We start from the raw sequence: 23,808 nt of genomic DNA, 5'->3' as shown, positions 1-23,808 counted from the left end.
GGGTGAGGGGGCGCCTTTTCCCAAGCTTTGTCTGAGGGGAGGTCCACAATCTCAGACTTGGAAAATCCCTGAAGTAGAGTGAAAAGTTGCCTATAATATTTCCTGTAGTAGCCTAGTGGAGTGAAAGTACCTATAAAGTAGCCTAACATAAATGGAAACATTCAAGTAAAGTACAAGTAGCCTACCTCAAAAGTATAGTAGGCCCAATCTGAGAAATCTCTATGCTGGTTACTATCCACAACTGGAAACACCGGGATTAATCAATCATAAAAGCCTTAATCAATCATACCCTTATTGAGTGTGCGCACTCCTGCTTGGAAGAATGACACACGTGAGCGCGCACGACCGTTGACACCGTTGGATCTGTCGCGTGCCCGATTAAAGCTGCTGCCTGTCTCCATAGCGACGACACCCCGGAAATACACCATAGCCTGGTGATCAGCTTACGGTATGTTCATCTGCCGCTTTGTTTATTAGTCAAGAAAAAACTCATAACCGCAGAGTTTGTTTGTTTGTTTGTTTATCATTTCAGCCAGTAAAAATGTCGGATCCCGAGGATGCGCTGGAGTTAGAGCAGACAGACAGCACGAAGGACAAGAAGAAGAAGAAGAAGAAGAAGAAGGAAGCAAAACGAAGCGGGAAGAAGAAGAAGGAGAAAGAAGAACAAGAGCAACAGGTGGTGGAGGAAGAAGAGGAGCAGAGGTGAGTGTTGGTGCTGAGGTTCCTTTAGTTTTAGATTCCACACAGAACCACAGAGCTATATGAATGGTTTATCAGACGAAATAATAGACATCCTTAAGTCCGTTAACAAAACTCTTTAAAAATAAAAGCCCAGCAGTCAAAACTTTACTTTACAAAGTAAAAGTTAAAGAAAGGATTTATTAGACTATTAAATATGGATGCTCAACAGGTACCTCTATGAAAATACCCAAAATGCATTTCACTTTTCAGGTCAGCTGAAGAGCATCATGCTCCCCAGTTTCAGACTAATTCTCTGCAACTCTTCAAAAGTCAGGTTTTCACCCAAATGTAGTGCAAATTTTAATTTTCACAACAGTCAGCAAGAGAAAATGTTAATTATTCTGTGCCTTTCCATTCACCTGTTTTTATTTGCAGAGGCAATTTGTGTATAAAAGTAGCTGGATTGACACGCTGAAAATCTGTAAGCAATGAATAGACTGTAAGGGACTTTTCACGGTATTTATTGGGGGACATGACCCTTCTAATATTGGAGAAAATAAAAAGTAAAGGCTGACCTTTTCCAACCTTACTTTAATTAGTGAAGAGTCACTCTTAAAGCAGCGGTCAGTATAAATTTGAGATATTCAGTTTCCCTGTGAAACCTCATTCTGCATAGGGCTCACTTTCCATGGCAAGAGTCTCACCAAGATCCCTCTTGCTTCGAATCATCATCTGAAAGAATCCCCTCCAATGCTTTGCGGCCTGGGGCAGAGCGCCCCAGGCTTCAGAGGCAGCTGCAACGACGTGTAACAGCGGGATGAGAGGCTAGTAGGCTACATTCATCATCATCGCATGTACTACATCACCTGTTTCTCCATGACATTCATACATCGAATGACATGCCGTCTCTGCACAATAGAAGTTGGTACAGACTAAAGGGTGTCAAATGACACACAAAAAGCCATTGTAATAAAATATGAAATAACACTAAGAATTCTGTGATGAAGAGGGGATCGTCCAGCTGTACTGTGGCAGTTAGTGGGGCAAAAGGTTTAATGAGGTTTAGGTAGGAGTGGGAGATACCAAAACAAATAATAATCCCCTGTGCTTAAAAATTATTTGACGCGCCTCCCCCGTTTTGCAACCCTCCCATAAATACTGAACAGATCCTAAGCGTCCTCAAATTAATACATGAAACAAACATAAAAGCCATTTTCAACATTATTCTCCACCATTAGAGGTTTGGAGAGTTTTACCTGACAGCCGTTGGGCTAAATTTGTTTTAAATGTGGTCGGATGTTTCCAAGATCAACTTTGGTGAACTCTTTGGTTTGACGTAGAATGTGTTTCCTGCAGGGTATTATAATGGAGGTGACTTGCCTTGCTTGAAATAAAGAGCACCGCCAGTAATACAAAGTTGTAACAAAAAGTTGTTACATTTTTAAAATATAAATATTTTTCTATAATATAGCTCAGATTCACACAGCTAGGCTATATACTATTGACATTCCCATCAGCCTCAGTTGTACTTTGTGTTTTGCGCTAAATAGCAAATGCTAGTATACTACCATGCTAAAATAAGATGGTTAACATAGTAAGCATTACACCTGCTAAACATCAGCATGCTGATGTTAGCATTTAATTGAGTACAGCCTTACAGAGCTGCTAGCATAACTGTAGACTTTTAATCTTGTTCCAAAATTAATGAGGTTTACAAAACTTTATCAGCATCAGATGGATATATATAGATTAGAGTTAGTTCTAATCTTAATCAGGTTTAGTTTGTTTGCTTATGACTTACCTATGACAAACAATATGTATCATCAGTATGATTTATTTATCAGTCACTTTATTGATAAATGTATATAAATGACTAGGTATTTCTTCCATATCAGTTTAAGACCTTTGATAGGCTGAAATAAACTCTGCTTGTGTGTCAGTGAGTGTGTTGTGCTACGTGGGATCTTCAAACTGGGGAAGAAGAGTCACGATGTCTTGCTCACCCGAACCAGACTGACCTGGACCCCCATCACCCCTGAGACCCCCTCAGGTCAGTTACCACCACGGCAGGTTATCATGGTGATCAGTTGTCCTGCTAACAGACAGGCAGATTGTGTGTATGTTGAGGCAGCTGGTGCTGTAATGGAGAAGTTCTGTCATGTTTAGTCCACCTGAAACATAACGTCTGGACACACACACACACACACACACACACACACACACACTATATTACTGCAGATATGAGGTTGTTTCTGCTACATACATTGGTCTTCTGTTTGTTTAAAACTCAGCTGGTTGACGTCAAATCATTGATTCAGTTGTCATTGTTAGCATTAGCATGATGCTGTTAGCCATCCATCCATCGTCAACCGCTTATCCTGCGTACAGAGTCGCGGGGGGCTGGAGCCAGTGCCAGCTGACATTGGGCGAAAGGCGGGGTACACCCTGGACGGGTCGCCAATCCATCGCAGGGCCACACGTAGACAAACAACCAGTCACACTCACACTCACACCTCACGACAATTTAGAGTCACCAATCAACCTGACACGGGGAGAACATGCAGACTCCACACAGAAAGGCCGGGGGCAACCGGGGTTCGCGACCTTCTTGCTGTAAGGCCACAGCGCTATCCACCAGACCACCATGCCGCCCGATGCTGTTAGCATGTAGTTCAAAACACTGCTGTGTAAGTACAGCCTCACAGAGTCTTATAGAGAGCCTAAGTCCCTCCCCTTCCGGTGGACCACCATGGGACCTTATTTCGGAAAAAATATGTACTGTAGTCAATGACAAGAGACAACTTTTTTTTATTTATTTATTTTTATTTTGGAAGTGGAAGCGAGGGACTTAGGCTCTCTATTGGCATGGGTTAGTGTCTTTTGAAGTAACAAAAGTTGGGCTATGTGTTTTGTAGTTAAAAAAAACAGACAGAAAATGGGGAAATTGAGTCATCTTCCACATGATCAGAGTTGGCTGGAGGTTTTTAAAGTGATGCAGTGCATGGCCGTGCAGAGACCTTTGGAATGGCAGGTGCTCAAAGTATAAAAAGGGCACATGGAACAAGGATTAAAATAGGGCTGTTCTCAAAATATCGATACATAAATATATTGTTATATATTCCTTTCTCATATGCGTATAAAGATGCTTCTGTTTCGATACAATTTTGAAAAAGAAACACAGGGAATACCCAGCTCTAGCTTTAAAACACTGTGGGCTGACATAACTTACAGGGAACAGTTGCTGTTGAGGGGTTGCTGGGAATGTATTTGCTGTTGTTGCTGCTGCTGCTGCTGTTGTTGCTGCTGATACTACTGGAGATGATCTGAGACTAGAGATATTAAAACAAACATAGGATATATATTACGTGATTAAACTGTTGTGTGACCATGACAAGATCTAAAGACTGTTGAATGTTTGGGACTGGCTCACAGTGACTGACCTGCTGCAGCCGCTGTCAAGGCTGACTGCTACAGAAAAAATAAGAGGGAGATGCTCACAGAATCTGCTGCACACTAAGAGCTGCAGGTAGAGGAAATAAGATACCAGATTCAAAAAAAGTGTGGGAAATAATCTTAGAAGGAAACATTAATGGGGGAAAGGATGAGGGAGGGCATGGCAGAGGTACGGGTGAGACAGACAAATCTATAGACAGAGGTGTGTGTGTGTGTGTGTGTGTGTGTGTGTGTGACTCTGTCTGAGTGTTGCTTACTTGTGTGTCTGCAGTATGCAATATTGTGATAATGATTTTATATATTGCATTGTGAATCTGAGATATCTTTGGATTTTTATTGACTTTATGTCTAATCATAAATTTAAATAAATAAACTAGCATTAATCTTCCACACTAACATTTCATGTAAATCTATTCCAACACTGTTCTGAATTTATTAATAATTTTAAAAAGGGCTGATAAGTAGGCTATAAGTGGAGGATTAAGTATCAGTAAGCCTGTTTTACCAATGTTGTTGTAATTATTTTAAGGCACAAGGCTTTTATTAAGTTACTGTAATAATCCTCATTCAAGTGAAAGGTTTTTAGTAAAATTACATAAAAAAGATCAGACCTCTCGACCCCCGTGAAAATTTTCTCCTTCAAACAGCAAGAATGAAGTGAACAGAGCACCTTTGTTTATCTGTGTACAGAAGTAACGTTAGCTGTCAGCATAGTGTTAGCCGGCAGCTAAGGTTACTACTGTGCATGCTCTCTTTGCGTCTTTCTTGTAAAATCCATCCAACAACCCACAACAAGCACACTGCGTCAAACCCCTCTTACCGGTGGAATTGAAGGTGTCCTGTTGGCAGTGCTGCTGAATGTGAGGGCTCATCATGGATGAGGTCATCAGGTGAAAGGTCATCATGTGGGTCATTTTATTTACTGCAAAATTATTCATTAATTTTACTAATAGTTTGATTGGGCAGGCCTTCACAAAAGGGCCTTTACAAATTTAAAAATAAATAAATTAAGGACATTTTGCATTGAAAAAAGCATCAAAGGGCAAAAGGGCAGGTGCTCAAGCACCCAGCGCACCCCCCTCTGCACGTGTCTGGTGCAGTATGCAGTGTCGGCCAGCTCCTTTGCTAATGCTGTAGTTTGGTGCTTCTCTCTGCTAACATTAGTGTCTGGGTGATGGTGTACAAAGTATTCACAAAAATACTTAAATGTTGTCTTGCTGAGCTAGTTATGAAGTTGTTAAATCCAAAATGTGCCAAAAGTGTTTGACATCTTTAAAGATGAACTCACTTCGTATTACTATACAGTATATGTAACCCACAACATTAACTTGTAAAGAAACGAAGATGCAGTTATTGTGTTATCAACATTATTTTCACAAATGATCACTACTCAACTGATTTTTGCTTTGTTGGTCGGGAAACTGATTTATCAACGTGGATTCAAGCGTTCAACTATATAACAAATAATGTATATTTTATTAGATAAATAATCACGTTCGCTTTTACATAATTATAAGCCCATGTCATTGAAAACTGGACTGTGTGTTACCAAATTAGTCTCCACTGTGACTCTGTTTTGGAACAAGAAATATTGTGTCACCACTCAGACAGCTGTTCTGGTATTTAATTTATAAACGCATAATAAAACACATTCTGACCAGTCATAGCTATCATAACAGAAACATGAGCAGCTGATCCCAGAGATATGGCAGAACTGATCTAACTAGCGCTGCTATCTAAATAGCGTATTTGCTAAAATATAGAATGAATCAGAAATGCAGCAATTTGCTTCAATATCCTTTATTTTTTTCTATATCATTGCACATAGTAATTTACAGTTTTTTACAATTGCCAACAAGCATTTTTCAGTACTGAGTTTACTTTTGCAGTTTCATGCAACTTGCACAACAGTTAATTTCACACCCAAAATACACCAAAACTACCAACACTTACAGTAGATCTTTGAAGTAGTAAATCATTTTGTGTTTGTGTGTGTGTATATATATAAATATATATATTTTGTAAGTGTGTACATTGTCTTATTTTACAGTAAATAAATATCACTGCACACATTGGCACCCCTTTGGCCTGGGACACCCACAGCATGTTTTTGCCAAGTCCACGTAGATAAAAACATGGTGTGTGTGATGGCTTTCCAGCTCCATGACTTTCTAAAGGAAATCTCCTCTGTGGGGGTTAGTCGTTCTAAAGAAGAAATACAAGAATTACACACAAGCAATAGATTTTAATTTTGGTAATATGCAGTTATGCCTTTTCAGAATACATATTTTACCTGTTGGTTCACTGAAAGATTCTGACAATTGATGCCACCGTTGAACGGGTCACATTTGGCTACTCTCTGAGACCTGTCTCCTTCAATGATGGCCCATGGTTGATTACTTGGTTACCACAGTAACCCTAATATCATCAGAGACTACAGCTCTTGCTCATCTCTGCTGTTGTCTTACACCACCACAAATGCAGAATCCTGTCCCTCTCCATACACTCTTTCTCCTCCGTCTCTTGCAGGCTCCATTTTGAAGTAGAGGTGTAACAAAACATTCCAAAGATGTCTCCTTTTATAGGTGGTAATGAGATCACTATGTGAAAAGACCGGGATAGGGCTCTAACTGAGATGGAAAAGACGTGTCATTGGTATCATTTACATAATTCATCCATCCATCCATCCATCCATCTTCATCCACTTATCCGGGATCGGGTCGCGGGGTACATAATTTCAATCAATACTATTTCACTACTTGTCTCCATAACTATCTTTTTTAGGATTTTGAATGTATTTCAATGGGGTTTGTAATTGCTGTCCATTTGGTTTTGATCTTAAATTTAACAGTTTTAAAAAGACTATGTAAGTATTTGCAAGATTGGCTGAGTACACATGGTTTTTCTGGTGGTTGACTTTGAATGAGAAAAGAATCTTGGAATTTTGAAAGCTGTGGTCATTGAATGTCTTTTGTGTTAAATCAATGCATTTTGTATTACAGCAAGGCAAGAGTCAGTCTCAGTTTGGTCCACGTAGACTTCTGTTGTGCTCACTGTGTGAAGAGTTTTGAAAAAGTAAACACTTTCAGTACTGAAAAATGCTTGTTAGCAATTGTAAGCAAAAATTGTTTGTATGCTAACACTGGGGCATGGGACACAATGACCACAACCTGTAATTCATGTACCTACCCCCTGAACCAATTCTGCTGAAATACAAGCACATTTCCTGCTTTACACTAAGCCACACTTTTTTGAAAACACCACTCACAGTTTTTACACGCATAGACATAAACATAAACTTTACTGTAAATATTCTGCAAAGATTTTCTATATATTTCAGTCTGGTTACTGCCGACAAGCAGGATATTTGCCATAATTCAGTTTTGAATGTGTTTTAACACAAAAACACAGGACATTACATTTGCAGCAAAAAAGGTGCTGCAAATATATTTGCAGGTGGTGAAGTAGTAACGAGAAAAAAGTTAATAGATTTTGGACAACGTGGTCATTGAATGCATTTTGTGTGAAAGCAATTAAAAATGATTCACAGTTTGGTCCACATACACTTCTGTTTCGCTGACTCTGTGAAGAGTTTTGACATTGTAACTTTAGTTTTGAGCAATGCGTGTTTGCAACCTACAAAAACATTTTTTGAGACCTGTGAATCGATTCAGTATCAATTTTTTTTTTATTTTTCTTTGTTAACATCTTCTACCTAGATTTGCCTTTTGGCTTCCTGCAGCTCTGATCACAGCAGAAGCTGGCAGAAAGAGATTCCTTCTTGTGTGTTTTACAGGCAGGAGCAGAAGCTTGAAATCACGCTGGCTATATCTCCGGCTTACTAAAACAAAACACAACTGAAAAACACACATTTAAAGACACACATTTAGTTTTTTATTCTGCAAGATGAGAAGAGGATGAAGGAGCAAAGAGTGTGAAAGATGATTTAAAGGTTAACACAGTCTCTTGTGTTGTCATGTTGTGGTAAAATAGCATTATATTGATTATTTTGGTAATGTCCTGTGTTGTGTGTTTGTGTTTTTTCTTTGAAGTCCATTCAGGCAGAACTGGTTAGTGGAACAGGAAGGTGTAAACACTGTGTGTGTGTGTGTGTGTGTGTGTGTTTGTGGTTGAAGCCAATCTGTTTTGCTGTATTTCATCCAAGCTAATGTCATTAAGCCAGCACTGTGTGTGTGTCTGTGTGTGTTGGCAGTAGTATAGAGCAGTTGGTTCGGCCCATGGGGGGTTATTAGAGTCTCTCAGTGTGAGGAGATTAACACACACACACACGGTCAGCCTGTCAGCATGCTGTGTGTGTGTTGATGAGATATTTCTATATAAATGGATCAGCTGTTGTTTATTTCTATACATGAATTCATCCTGTCTCACCCAGCAGCCTGTCTCTCTGTCTGTCAGAGAGGTGCTACCAGAGCTAGAGAGACTGTTTGTATCGGTAGAGAAACTCACGTGTTGTACCTGCATTAGTATGACAGAATTTCAAATGACACCCAGCCAAATTTGCAGTTAGTAAACAAGAAATCTAAGTATTTTACTGTGTAATGACGGCTGCTCAAAATGAGCTTTAAGATTTATTCCGCTTCTGTGGCAATAAACACAGCACATGGGCCAGTCAAAAACCATGCTATATTCAGGGCTTAAAAAGATATTGGCTGAATTACAGTGACAGCAGTGCTATGAAGATTTACTGAAACTGAATAGTAGAGCCACTAGCCAAGCTACAACACCGGTACCCACACAATGAGTCTTTCACAGGGTCATAAATGTGCTTCTAGTGACTATCAAAGCTCCACCAGACTGTCTTTCCAGAGTCAGACAGTAGCTTCTGACTACCAGCTCTACACGCCCATGCTACACAGGGCGATGGTCAGTCAGTCTCCCCCATTTCCTCTGACCATGTCACACACTGTGTAGTCATGAGGCTGCGCTTCCTACAGTCCTTCACTACTGTAGCACAATTTGAGGTTGTAGTTAAAATTTTAAATGTATATACAGAATGGGGGAAAAACACAGCTCCTCTAACTTCATAACTGGAACTGTATCACCTCCATCTACAATTAGTGTGAAGTGATGCAGCGCTGCAGCCTGTGTGTGTGTGTGTGTGTGTGTGTGTGTGTGTGTGTGTGTGTGTGTAGACTTTCTACATAGTGATGACCAAAACTAGATGTTAACCAACAGAGTGAGGACCTTTTTGGAAAGGCCGGTCCTCACACTTTCAAAGGACTGTTTGAAGATTAAAACTTGGTTTTAAGGTAGAATTAGGTTTAGGTCAGGGTAAGGGTTTTTATTTGGCTTATTAGTTGTGATGGTTAAGGTTAGGGTAAGGGTCTAGGGAACACATTGTGTCAATGAAGGTCCTCACAACTATAGAAGTACAAGTGTTGTGTGTGTGTGTGTGTGTGTGTGTGTAAACTACGATCCATACCTCCCCACAGTGAGCCACATGGCCTGGTTTCCATGAGACTGGACTGCCACTGTGTGTGTGTGTGTGTGTGTGTGTGTGTGTGTGTGTTGTGGGGCTGTTCCTACAAGCTTAACCAATTATTTTTAGGATCTAGGATTTATATGTTTTTAGTGTTTTTGGAGTTAATAATTAGACGAAGGTCCAGGCAGTGAGTGGAAGTTGGTACAAGGTCCTCACAGTTATTATAATACCAACATTACAAATATACCGTATATTTGTGTGTGTGCTTGTATTTGTATGTGTGTCAGTGTGTGTTGGCACAGTGGGTCGGTGAGGGCATGATGGGAAACTCGTCTCCATCTGGAACCAACACGCTACCTGTGACGGGCAATACACTGTGTGTGTGTGTTTCTTCGCGATCACGCATGTGTGTATGTAGCCACTCTGCAGGTCCTGTCAACTCAGATCAGAGTCATCTTCATTGAGGTGGATGGAAAGTCTGTCTCTCTTTTTCAATTTCATTTCATCTACTTTATTGTGGTCATGATAAACTTTGTCCTTTATTGTACTGTGTCTTGTAACCTTAGCTGGTATTGTAGCACTAGTGCAAGTGAAATTGTGTGTGAATGTGAAACATTTATTGGGTGCACTGATGACTGACTCTGAGTTTTGCCAAGCACCAATGCTAATCATCATTAGTGAAGAACAGTTATCGAAACATTCAGTTTCTAATTTTTTGCCGGCACTGGCAAATGGAGGCACATTTGCTTGAGTTAAAAATGTGTATTCTTGAGCAAATACCTTTCACTCTTCCAAAAACTCGACTCCACATCATAAACGACTGGAGACCAGAAGAAAACAAGACAGGGTTTGGGGAAAATAACAGAAAGAAAAACTGAAAAGAATCTGTGCTCAACACACGCAAACACACATCAATAGCTTACTTACAAAGCAGCTTTATTGAGCAACACGTAAGCATTCAGAGCTACCTTAAAAAACTGTACTGTGTACGTTCCTGCAGTTCCTGATGTGTTTACATCATCATTCAATTTAATCTGAATTAATTCTGTTTCGTTGGACATTCATTATGTGACGCTCCAAGCATCAACAGGAACCTTTATCCTTGTCAGTGTAAGTGGTCTGTCCTGCATTTAAAAAAAAACCTTCACTGGATTCCTTACCTGAAGATTTGATTTCTCACGTGGCTCAGCAGAATATAACTTTTAATATTCATCATATTAAATGAACACAATGAGCAGAACATGAAGCAGCATCAGACAGACCACCGCCCACACATTGTGACCCTGACATATGGACGATGGCCTCTCCGGGTGGAATAGGGGTGGGTGCTTTTGGGTATTTGGTATTTGATAATAGCAGGAGGGTATTTCATAGATAAGAGTGGGGGTTCATCAGCTATCATCATATATAATATTCCTGATGGATCTGTTTTTTTTACTGCTGATATTATTTATTAGTATTGTATTGTATTGTATTAGTGTAGTTCCAGTTGACAGAGAAGCAGCGTAAAGTCTCTTTTTGTCGTTTTATTTCCCCGTAATAGGGAAAATAAAAAATGTTTTGCCCTGTCTTCTACCTTATGTATGTGATGTGTTTGATATGTCTTTCACTATATGTCTGCTGTGAGGGTGCAAAGTTCAAGCAATTTCCTTAACCGCTTATTAAATAACAACAGTCAGTTCATCAATATAAAATGACAACATCAGTACATGAATGCAGCAATAAAAATAAAATAGGCGAACAATAAATTAAATGAACATAATAATGCTATATAATAATACTTTAAATTATTGTGCTCCATTGCTGTTCATCGACTGGTCAGAAAGAAGTTCAGAATATTAAAAGTAAGTTAGTAATGGCCAGGCTTCATCGCGGGACATAGAGATGAGATTAAACATGCTGGACAGGTCAGCACTTAAAGTATCAACTAAAGGTTTGTAGACATAAATAACTTTTACCAAGTAAACATAAAATATGTTAGACATTTTATACTGTATAGTAGGGCTTTCACTATTTCAGAATGTTCCAACAAATTCTAACAAGAAATTCATTCGAATGGATTTGAATTAAAGTTTTAATTAAAAAGTGATATCCTGCATACAGTCTATAGCAGGGCTGTAAAACAATAGAGGTTTAAATCTGGATAGGACAGATAAATAATAACAATGAAATCTGGATGGATTTAAGTATTTCTGATGATTAAAGTGGATTAATACGTCTCATTAAGGAGTTTGTTTTTTCATGTACAGATGTTTGTCCACCTGCTGTGAAACATGTCTGTCCTGTGCTTCTTTCCTTAATGAATCTAGTTCTTCAAAATAAAAGCCGTCTTTCATGTCAAATACAGAAACAAATTATAACTGAACATTATTTTCATTATAGAGTAATCTTGCCTTTATTTTCTTGTTTTATTGATGAAATGTCCATCATAAGTGACCAGAATCTAATCTGGTATCTTTATATGTCTTGTTTTGTCTGACAGTCAAAAACTCAAAGATACTGTTTTCGAAGTTTCAAATTCTCACATTTTAGAAGCAGCAAATATTTTGAATTTTAGTATATGTTGGATTATAGAGAGCTTAAGTCAAACCGGGTTCTGTTCCAGAAGTGAGAAATACTCATTCAAATGTGTAATAATGCTAAAAGCTAAAAATCCATCCTTGGAACAGAGCCTTTCTCAACCGTATGTTGTGTGGCTCGCTTCATATGTTCTCTCATATTGTTGTTTGTTCAATATTTAAGTTTTTAAGCGGCCTTTAACAAGCTCAATTTCATATAAGCCCTAGATGTTTGCAGTATAAATGTCACGGCTCTACAGCAGAGGCGAGTCAACAGGCTCCAAGTTAGCTTAGACATGCCTTTAATAACAGAGAGGACTGAACGCTGTAGAAGTTTTCCGATAGCAGAGATTATTAAATTAACTAGAACATTGAAAAAATTGTTGGAGAGTTTTATGAATATGGACGAAACCAAATTACGATGGCATAGGTACCCACGCTTTATGGGCGCTGTAGTTTTTTTCTGTGCTGACAAAATAATTGTAACTTTGTTAAAGTCATGAAGGTTTCTCTTCCTAATGCTAAAAGCTGTAGTGGAGCTGATTTGTCTTCACCTCACACCTCAGGAACACACTTAATGTTCTCAGGAAGATGGATGAAAGAAATGATGAGAGATTGCACTGAGTTACAGAAGGTAGAGGAACAGAGGCTAGCCTGGATGTGACGTCATCTTCAGCTCTCTATTAAAATAGTTGACGAGTCATTTCCTATTGATCGATTAATTGTTTCAGCCCTACACACAAACACACTTATTAGTTTTACAAAGCGCAATTTTTTTGTCCTGCCTCCAGCCTCCTACTCTGACATGAATATTGAATCGTCAGGACTAAACTAAAAAGTCATATTAAAAAGAGTAATAATTGACCATGTTTGCAGATGGGGTTGTTTACAGGTGTTGCTCTTTTATGAGGGCGGTCTATGGGGAAATCCTTTTTAGGCTTCAAAGGATTTTTCTATTCCAGTACCGCCATTGGCCACTGAGACAATCAGCAACAGGCTAACTACATTATTAGTTTATTAGTATTAGCTTGATTAATGGCAAAATATGGATAAAATAAGTGTGTGTGTGTGTGTGTGTGTGTGTGTGTGTGTGTGTGTGTGTGTGTGTGTGTGTTTGTTATGTAACTGTGAGTGTACTGTCTGAGCTCTGCTGACATTATCCTCAGAGGATTGGATGATTAATCTGACATGGACCAATCAGATTTCAGAATTATTTCCCGATGAGTCTGACTGATTCACAGGTGCCACTGTACTTTCTGCTGATCAGTGGATTAGTTATTAATACAGTTAATGATATTATGTAATGTGAACACAGATGAACCAGTAGCAGTATGCTACCTTCATAATTTACTCACTGACAAAGGGGGGTGGAAAAAATAATATGAACGCCTCCTCTTTGCAGTATCTGTTAACAGATGATATTATTTACTAAATTCTCATTCTGGAACAACAGCGACAGACATATAGGCCCGCTAGAAGTTTAGAACATTTACATTTATTCACTTAGCTGATGCTTTTATCCAAAGCGACTTACAATTGCTAAGTGTGTAAGAGGTCACAAGCCACTGGAGCAACGGGGTTAAGTGTCTTGCTCAGGGACACATTGGTGGATGTGTTACACTAGGGAATTGAACCCAAAAGCATGTGTCTTATCCACTGCTCCATCGTGCCATCACCATCACCAAAACTCTATTTTGGTTTAAACCCAGCGGCCATATAGCAACTTAACAAAATTTGAAAAAAAGTGAAGGGGTCTGAATATTTTCTGTTGTACACAGCAGCGTTATTAAAGAAAAAGTCAAACATTTTGGAAAATACACGTCATGAAATTTGGTACAGGCATTCATGGTCCGCTCAGGATGAATTGTAATAACTTTGATTATCCTCTGACTTCTCCTCTTGCGCCATCATCAGGTGAAAATATGTATTTGTCCTATACAAGGAGTAAGCAGAATTTTCAAACAAGTCTGCACTTTCACTAATAATGAGCAGTAATCTTAAAAGATTACATTATTAGTAAAGTCGGGTGTGTGTTGTGTCCAGGTGTGTTAACTCTTCCTATCTCTGTGCAGCTGAGGCGTGCGTGCTACAGCCAGGCGTGGTGCTACTGCAGGACGTGTTTGCGGTGAAGGTGAAGCGCCGCCGAGCCGCGGGCCAGCAGTCGGGAGGAGCTGTGCTCGGCGTGGCTCTGTTCTGCTGCAGGAGGAGAGGAAGCAGACTGAAGGAGGACACACTGCACCTCCACAACGCCTCTGCAGAACACACAAACACCTGGTACAACACCCTGAAGGAGCTACTCGCAGGTAACACACACATTCAGATGGCCATGCGGCATGAAGATGCAAGCGCAAAAAAAATAAATTGTGAGTTTTTTGTATTTTTGAGCTTGTCCATTTTAAACAGGTGAGTGTATTTATTTTCCATTGTCTGTTGAAAATTTGAGTTAAACCACTTTTTTAGCCCAGGGTGGCCTACAATAGCTTAACAGAACATTAATTCACTACAAAATGTAATAGAAGGAGGATTTCCAAATGATTTAGTGTGAAGAGAGGTTGGGAATAATATCCTGTTTGCACTTGTTTCTTTTTGAATGAAAATTGTTCGAAATGAAAGCTGCTGACAGTGATGTTTGTGGATCATTAAGAGTAATAGGTCATTGTTTCTGGAAAGTTTCTTTGGACAAAAGCTTTTTGACAGTAAATGCTACTTTTGGTTTTAGGACCATAAACCAGGTAAAATGGCGAACTTTGACAAATCAAACCTAAAATATCTGACGAAGGAGCTGGTATTTGGTGACTTGGAATATGTATTGTTTTGTGATTTAGATGAAATGAACCACCAATATCTCACATAGGGCCCATTATGGAGTCTCTGTCAGTCTCATTGACAGTTTGTCTGTGTGACATACCGTAAGACCTGAGATACACTGGAAACATGACTCAGTACTTCTATGAGCGTCATGCTGTAAGATGATTATAAATGCACGCACACACACACGAACACACACACACACTGTCATACTGTTATTATTAGCAGTAATTGTCATTGTTTGCATTCACCTCTCCATCAGATAAATAGATACATGGATTGATAGATAGATTTAAGTATTAAGTATTTAGAGATATACACCTTCTAATGATCTGATATAAAAACAATTCAAATAAATGTGTCCGGATCAATACACTGTAATTAAAAGCTAAGATTTAATTTTGAATCATATCAGATTTTTGTCTTGCACTTCCAACTTCCACTCCGTGTGTGCACACGCATCCATGTTGCCTGGTAACAAACGTGCTTGGAATTTAACCGGAAACAACACATTTTAATTTCTGATCGGCCTAACGGCTCTGGCATTTAGTAGGCTAAAGAGAAAGCTATGAACTCGGCACAAAAATGATCGTTCATTAATTGAATATAGCAGGACAACTTCGAGGACGTTATCTCTTATCTTACTTCTCAGCGTGAGAAAAACAAGGTGTGGCGTGTGAACAGGCTGAAATGCGTGTGTCTCACGGTCAATGCTTGAGACTTGAGAGCCCTGATGGAAATCATGATCAACATTCTGCTAAACATCAGCATCTTAGCATGCTCAAGTACTGCCTTAGTGCCTCTAAGAGCCGCAAGTGAAAAAAATCTGTCATTTTCAATAAAACCTGTATAGGCTCATTGTTGCACATCCAACAGCTTTGGTTAGCATTTGGCTATCTAGCCAGTCTGGACCACAGCAATTTTTCCCCATGGACAGTAGTGAAAAAGTGGGGCTGTTTTTTCTTTAGTGTGCCGCTCTAACAGGTGGTCACCTTGTCATACCCACTTCCAGGTATTTATTATTATATAAAGTACACTACCTTGTGTGATTTGGAAACAAAACATGTGAATATATATATATATTTTTAGCCACGCATAATGAGCATCCTGCAACATAAAACAGACCCACTTTCGTCTACTTTATCTCTACGGATGGCTTTCATTGACATCACAGGCGAGAAATTTAAGTGTTTATATTAAGGTGACCAGATTTCTGAAATAAAATCTGGGGACATTTTTGGTTTGGTGGTCAGTATGTCATTAAAAAATATAATGTTATTATAAATGAAATAAAAAAGGGGGACAATTTCGGTTTTAATCTGTCAAATATAACTCTTGTAAATGAAATCAAGTAATTCTGAGGCAGAAACTACCTTTCAGTCAATAGGTAGAGGCTGCAGTCCCTTTCTGGCAATTGAAATACTGCATGTTATGTGTTGTTTTGGCCATTTAAAGGTATTTCAACAGGTATAAAGGACTAGTTGGTACATAGCAAGATAAATAGTGTAGAGTCATAAGGATAATTGCAAAAGAGATCATGTCTTTATTTTATATATAACTCAGCAGTAAGTCATGTTAATGAAACAGTCTGTTTTCCAAATATAAACAAGGATATTAGACATATGCCTACCAAACACATAATCCATCGGCAACAACAGGTTTCTGTTATTGCTTATAATCACGTAAATGTCATGCCTGATACGCTGCAAACACTTATTTGGCCACAATTGTGATTATTCCGTTGAAAGATACGTTAAAGTGGACATAAAGTTTATTTGCGCGTTGTCTGTTTGGTAAAAGCAGCTGTAGACGTAAAGATACTGGGGGATAACGTTACATGCTGAGCTCGCTCCCACAGACGGAAATCACTTTTCAGCACGACACCTGTATGCTCTGCTGTCCAGTCTTTCTGGCTACGTAAAATCTGATTTCAGGTCTGTTAACACCTTATACAGTCTATGATTAACACACAGTTAAAAACGGGGACATTTCAAGGGACAGCACCAGACAGGGACAGGCCACCAAAACCTGGGACTGTCCCTGGAAAACGGAGACGTCTGGTCACCCTAGTATATGTGAGGTATACATTTGTCATGTCCAGTGGTTACTTAGTTGTTAACCACATGCAGTGTGAGCTGCTCAGATTTCCTTGTTTTCTGTCAGCATGTTCATCACTCAGTTTAATGAAGTGAGTCACAGTTATATCAGACTGTAGAGCTAATCTGCTAATCCACTGGAACAAAGTGACAGATTACGCACACACACACATACACACACACACATACACACACACACACACACACACACACACACACACACACACACACACATTCAGCCGTGTTTCAGTAATTGCCGTCAGTGGTTGAATCATGTTGTCTGCAAGAGAGATTAGCTAAAAGACTGTCTACACAAACGTGTGTGTCCAATTCACTTTAGTTCTCAGTGAAAACCACCCCGCAGAGATTTGGGCATTCGAACATGACACATGTATGATATAGCTGAACATGTGATTCCAGAACCATGGGCACCATTCAGACATTGCACCAGATTTCTGAACCTGGCTGCAGCGATTTGCTCCCATTCAGACACAAGAACATTAGATGATGTTGGGTGGTAAGGTCTGGCTCACAGTTGATGTTCCAATTCACTCCATAGGTGTTGGATGGGGTTGAGGTCAGACATGAGATTTATGTCATACTATAAAGCTGCATTGGTCAATATTTTTATGCTGACAATGGATTAAATGTCTACCTGTTATGGTAAATGGGTCACTTCTACTAGCAAACCCAGAGAGAATTATCACCCAACTCTGCAGTCCCCCTTAGCTCTCAGCCTTAACGCATCTTTCAGCTCAATGTGTTATTTATTTTTTTGGTGTGCAAGTTTCCAGCTGCTGCAGACAGCTGTTTTCAGCAAATAAAGCGTTGATAAACCCACTGTACACTACCTGCTCAGCACCAAAACGTTTCTGCTTGATAAATAGTTAACATAGGTGTAAATAGGCAGCTTCGTGCTGTGATGTTCACCCCCTAAAAACAACTTTTTAAGATGACAATATATCAGTGGTGTGTTTACTGCTTGTTGTCTGCCACCAAGTAAATGTTCATTTGGTAGATTTCATCATGTTTAACATGTTTCCTATTGAAATGAAATTGCATGAATCCAGGCAACTTGTACCTCAGTCTCCTGACTGGACCTGTTTAATAAAGTTTTGGATGTTGCTGGAGACTCAAGTTCCCAGACGCTGGTTTCCCAGGTGCACTGTAGTGGGCGGTGCGTGGCTGACACTTAACACACAATGGAAATGTTGGAGTGCTGTGTGTATGGATTTAACTCACACAAACACACTTTACATTTCAGGATTTCTATGTTCATCTAACAATGCTGACTCCAACAGAGATGTTACAAGCCATCCATAAATGAGGAGGTCAAAGGTCACATACACACGCTATCGTCGTCCTGTCTCCATGGCATCGGTCTGACATATTATTGCTGGTCACCTGTCTGTCTGTCTGTCTGTCTGTCTGTCTGTCTGTCCATCAAACCAGATTACCCATGAGGCCCTGCAGCAAAGTCACAACTTCTTTAAGTGTTTGTCTTTGGCCTCACACTCTCTCTCACACACACACACACACACACACACATGAATGGCTCACAGGTCGTGTGTCAGCTTGCGTGGTCACACTGCACATCAAACTGTGGTGGCTTTTGTGACTTTACAGACCACGGTGGAGGAGTCCGTGTGTGTGTGTGTGTGTGTGTGTGTGTGTGTGTGTGTAACGTAAACACAGTCGGTCGCTCTGCTGCTGTGCGAACATTAAGCCTATTTTCCAGCCAGAGGTCAATGTGAAAAGCGCATTGTTGTGTGAATCCCGGCGTTGCGGAGCGGGCAGTCCTGCCGCTGCAGACACCACTGCCACTTCTTAACCTTCAGCTGCACAATGGTGAGCGGAGAGCAGAGACTTTCTGTTTCCAGAGCGTTATTCTGTGCTGTCCGCTGTGTGAAGCAGCTGCAGAATGCAGCGCAGAGAGTGAAAGGCAGTCAGAGTGACAAAAGGCGAGCGGTGATGCTGTATGGAGTCTGTTTCCATACACGCAGTCAGACGGCGGGATGGATTGACTGCAGTTGTTTAACAACACAACAGACTGACAGCCCGGCGGCAGCAGCGGAGCTCATGGGGCGGCCGGACTGAGCTTGCCTAGGCCACCAGGGGCTGTCGCGACTCCTCCCAGATCAATTGTCTTGTCAATCCCATGTCAGTTTTCTCCTCGCTTACAGAGCTGTTAGTTTGGTTTCACAGTGACAAAGTGAAATCAGAGGGAGGTGGCAGCGGTCAGTCAGGTGGTACTGTAAGGTGTCATAAGGTCACAATGACAGCATCAACACACAGTGTGGCCAGTAGGAACAGGGTTCGATAGCATTTTATCGAATTCAAATCCAATATTGAATCCACTTATCAAATCCAAATCCTTTCTAATCTCTTATAAAATCTTATTGTGGTTTCCTTTTAGCATTTGAAACTAAATGGTAAAATAACTCCAACTCAAAGATGTCTAATAATTTTTTACAGTTTTTAGAGGCAGCCTAATAAAACTGAATATTGAAACTAAGATGAGCAGTAAAGATCAACACGCAACAGACACAAAGAAAAATGCTACTTTATTCTTCTAATAATAAGACTTTTTCTCATAAAAATTCAACTTGATTTGATATTATCATTATGACTCAGGCTGCAACAATCAATTATTTTCATTACTGATTGATCTTACGATTCTTTTCTTGATATATCTATAAAATACCAGAAAATTATTCAAGTTCAAGTGTCTCGTTTTGTCTGACCAACAGTCTGAAAGATAATCCCTTTGTAATGATATAAAACAGAGCAATCCCTCACAATGGACATGCTGGAACCAGAGAAAATAGTTGCGACTTATCGATTAATCAAATAATTGTTTCAGCTCTAAAGTCTTTTTCTCAAAATGTTCTTACTACAACAAACACACCAAATCACAGAGGAAGGACAAAGACTGCGAACAGCCTGGTGTAAACAAACAGTGAGCACTCTCTTCTAATTAGTCTTTTTCAACCGAAGAGACCTTTCAGTCTGAGGATGACACCTCTGTAAAGTGCTTTATGGCCCTTATCTGTGTGTGTGTCTGTGTGTGCAGCTCCGTGTTACATATTAACTGGTGTGTTTGAGAAGTCAGTGAGTGTATCCATAGTGACACGATGACGGAAACCTGTCTACCTCTCTCTCTCTTTCATTTTCAGGTTGAAAGGTTTGTCAGGAAAAAACTTTATTATACAGCAGCACACATTCACACCCCACCCCCATCTGCTCAATTAATATACAGGGGATCAAATCCTGACACACCTGATTGTAATGCAACCTGGCAACGCAAACGCTGCTAACGAGAGACACCTGCTGTCACCTGTCAGTCAGTGTCAGTTCATCTGTATTTTAGAGGAGAGTGATTGTACTCCACATGAGAAATGAGCTTTAAAGTAAGGGAGAGTTGTAAGTCTGCCTTGCTAGCTGTGTGGGATGACAATGATGGTTGGACAGTTAGTCTACTACTTTGGTCCAGACTGAACTATATCTCAATAGGAAATGTCCAATTGTAGTCCCAGGAGGAAAAATCCTGCCAACTTTGGTGATCCCCTGACTATTCCTCTAGCACGACTAGCAGGATAATAAGTTTTAGTGAAATATATTGAAACCTGTTGGATAGATTGCCTTGAAATTTGGTTCAGACGTTCATGTGCCCCTCAGCATGAATTGTAATAACTTTGGTGATCCCTTAACTTCTCATCTAGCGCCATCATCAGGTCAAAATTTAAATTAGTACACTAAAAGTGTTTATGATTAAATATCTGCTAAATTAGTGGCATTCCTATCAGCCTCAGCTGCACTTTGTGTGTAGTGCTAATAAACAAATGCTAACATGTTAAACTAAGATGGTGAACATTATATCTTCCAAACATCAGAATGGTTACTTTGTCAGCATGTAAGTATTGACCTCATAGCACTGCTGTGCCAAAGTATAGCTACGCAGATCTGCTTGAATGGCTGTAGACTCTTTTGGCGTTTTTTCCATTGCTGGTACCAGCTCAACCCAACTCGCCTCGATTCTACTCGACTCGCTTTGGGCCACCGTCCTCTGTTTTCCATTGCAGATAGTACACCCTCAACATAGCTGGTCGTCATAGCAACCCCGCACGAAACTGCTGCGACGTAATGTTCAACGCGGCACACACTGCGACCCACACACACCCGAATGTAAAGACAAATAGTGGAACTGTGATTTCCTCTGCCCCGTTGACGCTGGAGTTGTCTGCTGTGTTGGCTGCAGTGGTCTGTGTGACTGTGAGACCAGAGGCCTCTGTGAGCTGACCGGATGGCTGGCTCGCTAGCTACCCCGCCAGCACTTATGGAGCTTCTCAACTCTGAAAATGTTTGAGCACATTTTCGATTCGCTATCAATCTTTGTAAAATGCCAATATTTTAAATCTACATGGTTGATTTCTCTTCTCAAAATTTCTCAGAAGGGAATTTAGTGATGAAATAGCATATGAAAATTTAACACAATAGCCCCTGGCATGTGCAATGATGATGCAGTAAATAGTGAAGATTCTCTCTGACCAATCAGTAATCTGCATTGTTTTCACGTCACCTTTTGGCATCACCTCAGCTCAACTCAGCTCGCTTGGAAAAAAAGCACCAGGTAGCAGGTACAACTTTTCCCCGGTGGAAAACCAAAAAAGGCGTGTAGAGTCGAGGCGAGTCGAGCTGGTACCATGTGGTGGTATAGGGCCATTAGTCTTGGTTCAATTTGGAAACTTGATGACCCAAATCAAGTTGTTTCATTTACACTCACTGTCCACTACTTCTGTAGTCATGGAGAGTGAGCCACAGCCTCACAGTAATGTAAACAAACCAGCATGTATGCATAAACAGTCAGGTAAATTGGATTTGCTATGCAGTTTTTTGTAAAGCTGTTTTGTAAAAACAATTAACATCCGGAGTCTGCTTTACAGAGGAGGTGGCGAGTAATATGTCACCGTGACTGCCATTACAGAAAAAATATTAGAATCAGATGCTGGTTGACAAATACTTAGAGCTGCAAATAGTGATTATTTTCATCATTGATTTATCATTTAGTCTATAAAATATCAGAAAATAGTCAAGAAATTCCCAGAGGCAGAGGTGACATGTTCAAATGCTTGTTTTTGACGAACAGTCCAACGATATTCAATTACAGTGATACAAAAAAATGTACATTTTCACATTGGAGAAGCAGAGAATGTTGTTGAGTTGCTGTTAAACAAATTAATTTAATTGATAATCATTTCAGCTCTACAAATACTAGAATTTCCCTTTAAGTGTCATGTGTATAAAACATCTGTATTAATCCAGAGAATCTAATTAAACTGGGTGTTTAAATCTTTTAATGTGATTGCTACTGTCCACTGACCTCAGATGGAGTCTGCACCAAAATATGAACAACATTCAGCAGCTCGGTCTTCAGTCCTCTGACAGAAACACAATACTTCTTCTTAACAAGACTGGGATTGTTTACCATGGAAACGCTGTAGCAGCGCCATAGAAACCTGCCGCTGGCCGGGGGAGATGATCTGATGGATACTTAATCTCTCCACATCTACCTGTCTGTCTACCTTTCTTCTTAGAAAAGTACATCATCTCCTATGAGACTGTGTGTGTGTGTCATCAATCATGCTTCAATCACTTAGAGAGAGAGAAAAAGGGACAGAGAGGCCATTTTAAAGCTTCCATGATCACTATAGGACTGAATAATTTTTCTTCAGCGATGATTTTGACATATTGTAAATTCTTTTGTCATTAACACCATGTGCATTATTCTGCTCTCCATAAGCAGTGTGAACAAGAGAAATAAAAACTTCATTTGCTGATTCGCAGTGGCGCAGAAGTAGGGATGTCATGAGAACCGATACTTCTGTACCAGGTCGATACCAAAATTCTGAAAACATGTCGATACTCGTTTTGCTATGTACCGAAAGTACCGAAGATCCAACACGTAGGAGACAACGACAAGTGCAGCTGCAGCAACAGCTCCGCCTCAACTCGTCGAATAGAAAAGAGTATGGAAACCGGGGTGAGGTTAGTTTTGCGGCTGTTACCTTCAATAGCTCTGTGTCAAAACCTCGATTTCTCACCTCGATCTAATTTAGGCAGACGTTTCACAGTTTTGATTACCTGAAAATCACCAAAGGTGAAGATGCAGTTTGCAGCGCTAAGAACTGAATGTCTGTCCAATGCATCTGTTACTGTAGGAGGAGTTAGGGACCGTCTCAAAAGTCCAGTAAGACCCATTTCAATCATCAACATTTTTTGTGTTTCAAAATAAAAACTCAAACAACTGCTAATATAGAAATTGACCACCCTTAAACATTTCACAGCTTTGAGATGTAAAGAAAAGTTAAGAAAATTAAGTAGTAAATTTAATAAATGTGGTCCCAAGTGCCATCCCAAGCCTCATTGCCAACATGGCTCCCAGTATGGTTCTGGGTCCTTAGCTGTAAGTATCTTTTACCATTCTCATGGATGTGAAACTTGTGAACGTGTGTTTAAAGGTTTGGGGTCTATAAATGCTGTGATGGTTTGGGCTCGCACTGAAATCATGGTCGTCATAATTTTTTTGTCACAAATGGTTGGAGCTTCTGGTAATGGTGGGGGTCCAGTAGAGAGAGAAGAGTGGTGGGTAACTCCTTATAGGGACTCCTGAGTACCTGGTGAGTGCCATGTGGTGGAGTGATGGCAGGAGGTGCACTCTGTGTGTGTGTGTATGTGTGTGTGTGTGTGTGTGTGTGTGTGTGTGTGTGTG

The 23,808-nt window shown here is 40.0% G+C and overlaps 1 protein-coding gene across 2 annotated transcripts in view; it reads left to right on the top strand.

The window, feature by feature from the left end:
- The first annotated feature begins 502 nt into the window (after window positions 1–502).
- The window catches only part of cerkl (ceramide kinase-like), a 67,779-nt gene continuing 44,473 nt past the window's right edge, over window positions 503–23,808 (top strand). Inside the window, exons 1-3 of one of the 2 annotated variants that reach the window (XM_046053672.1) lie at window positions 503–702; window positions 2,622–2,731; window positions 14,208–14,438. In XM_046053672.1, the coding sequence (XP_045909628.1) occupies window positions 542–702; window positions 2,622–2,731; window positions 14,208–14,438 (502 nt within the window). In that variant the 5' untranslated portion in view covers window positions 503–541. The remainder of the gene's footprint in view (window positions 703–2,621; window positions 2,732–14,207; window positions 14,439–23,808) is intronic. The other variant, XM_046053671.1, reaches the window with a different exon arrangement.

Source organism: Micropterus dolomieu, linkage group LG07 (genome assembly GCF_021292245.1).
Source record: "Micropterus dolomieu isolate WLL.071019.BEF.003 ecotype Adirondacks linkage group LG07, ASM2129224v1, whole genome shotgun sequence".
NCBI classification, from domain to species: domain Eukaryota; kingdom Metazoa; phylum Chordata; class Actinopteri; order Centrarchiformes; family Centrarchidae; genus Micropterus; species Micropterus dolomieu.
This window is presented reverse-complemented; position numbering and strand designations above follow the sequence as displayed.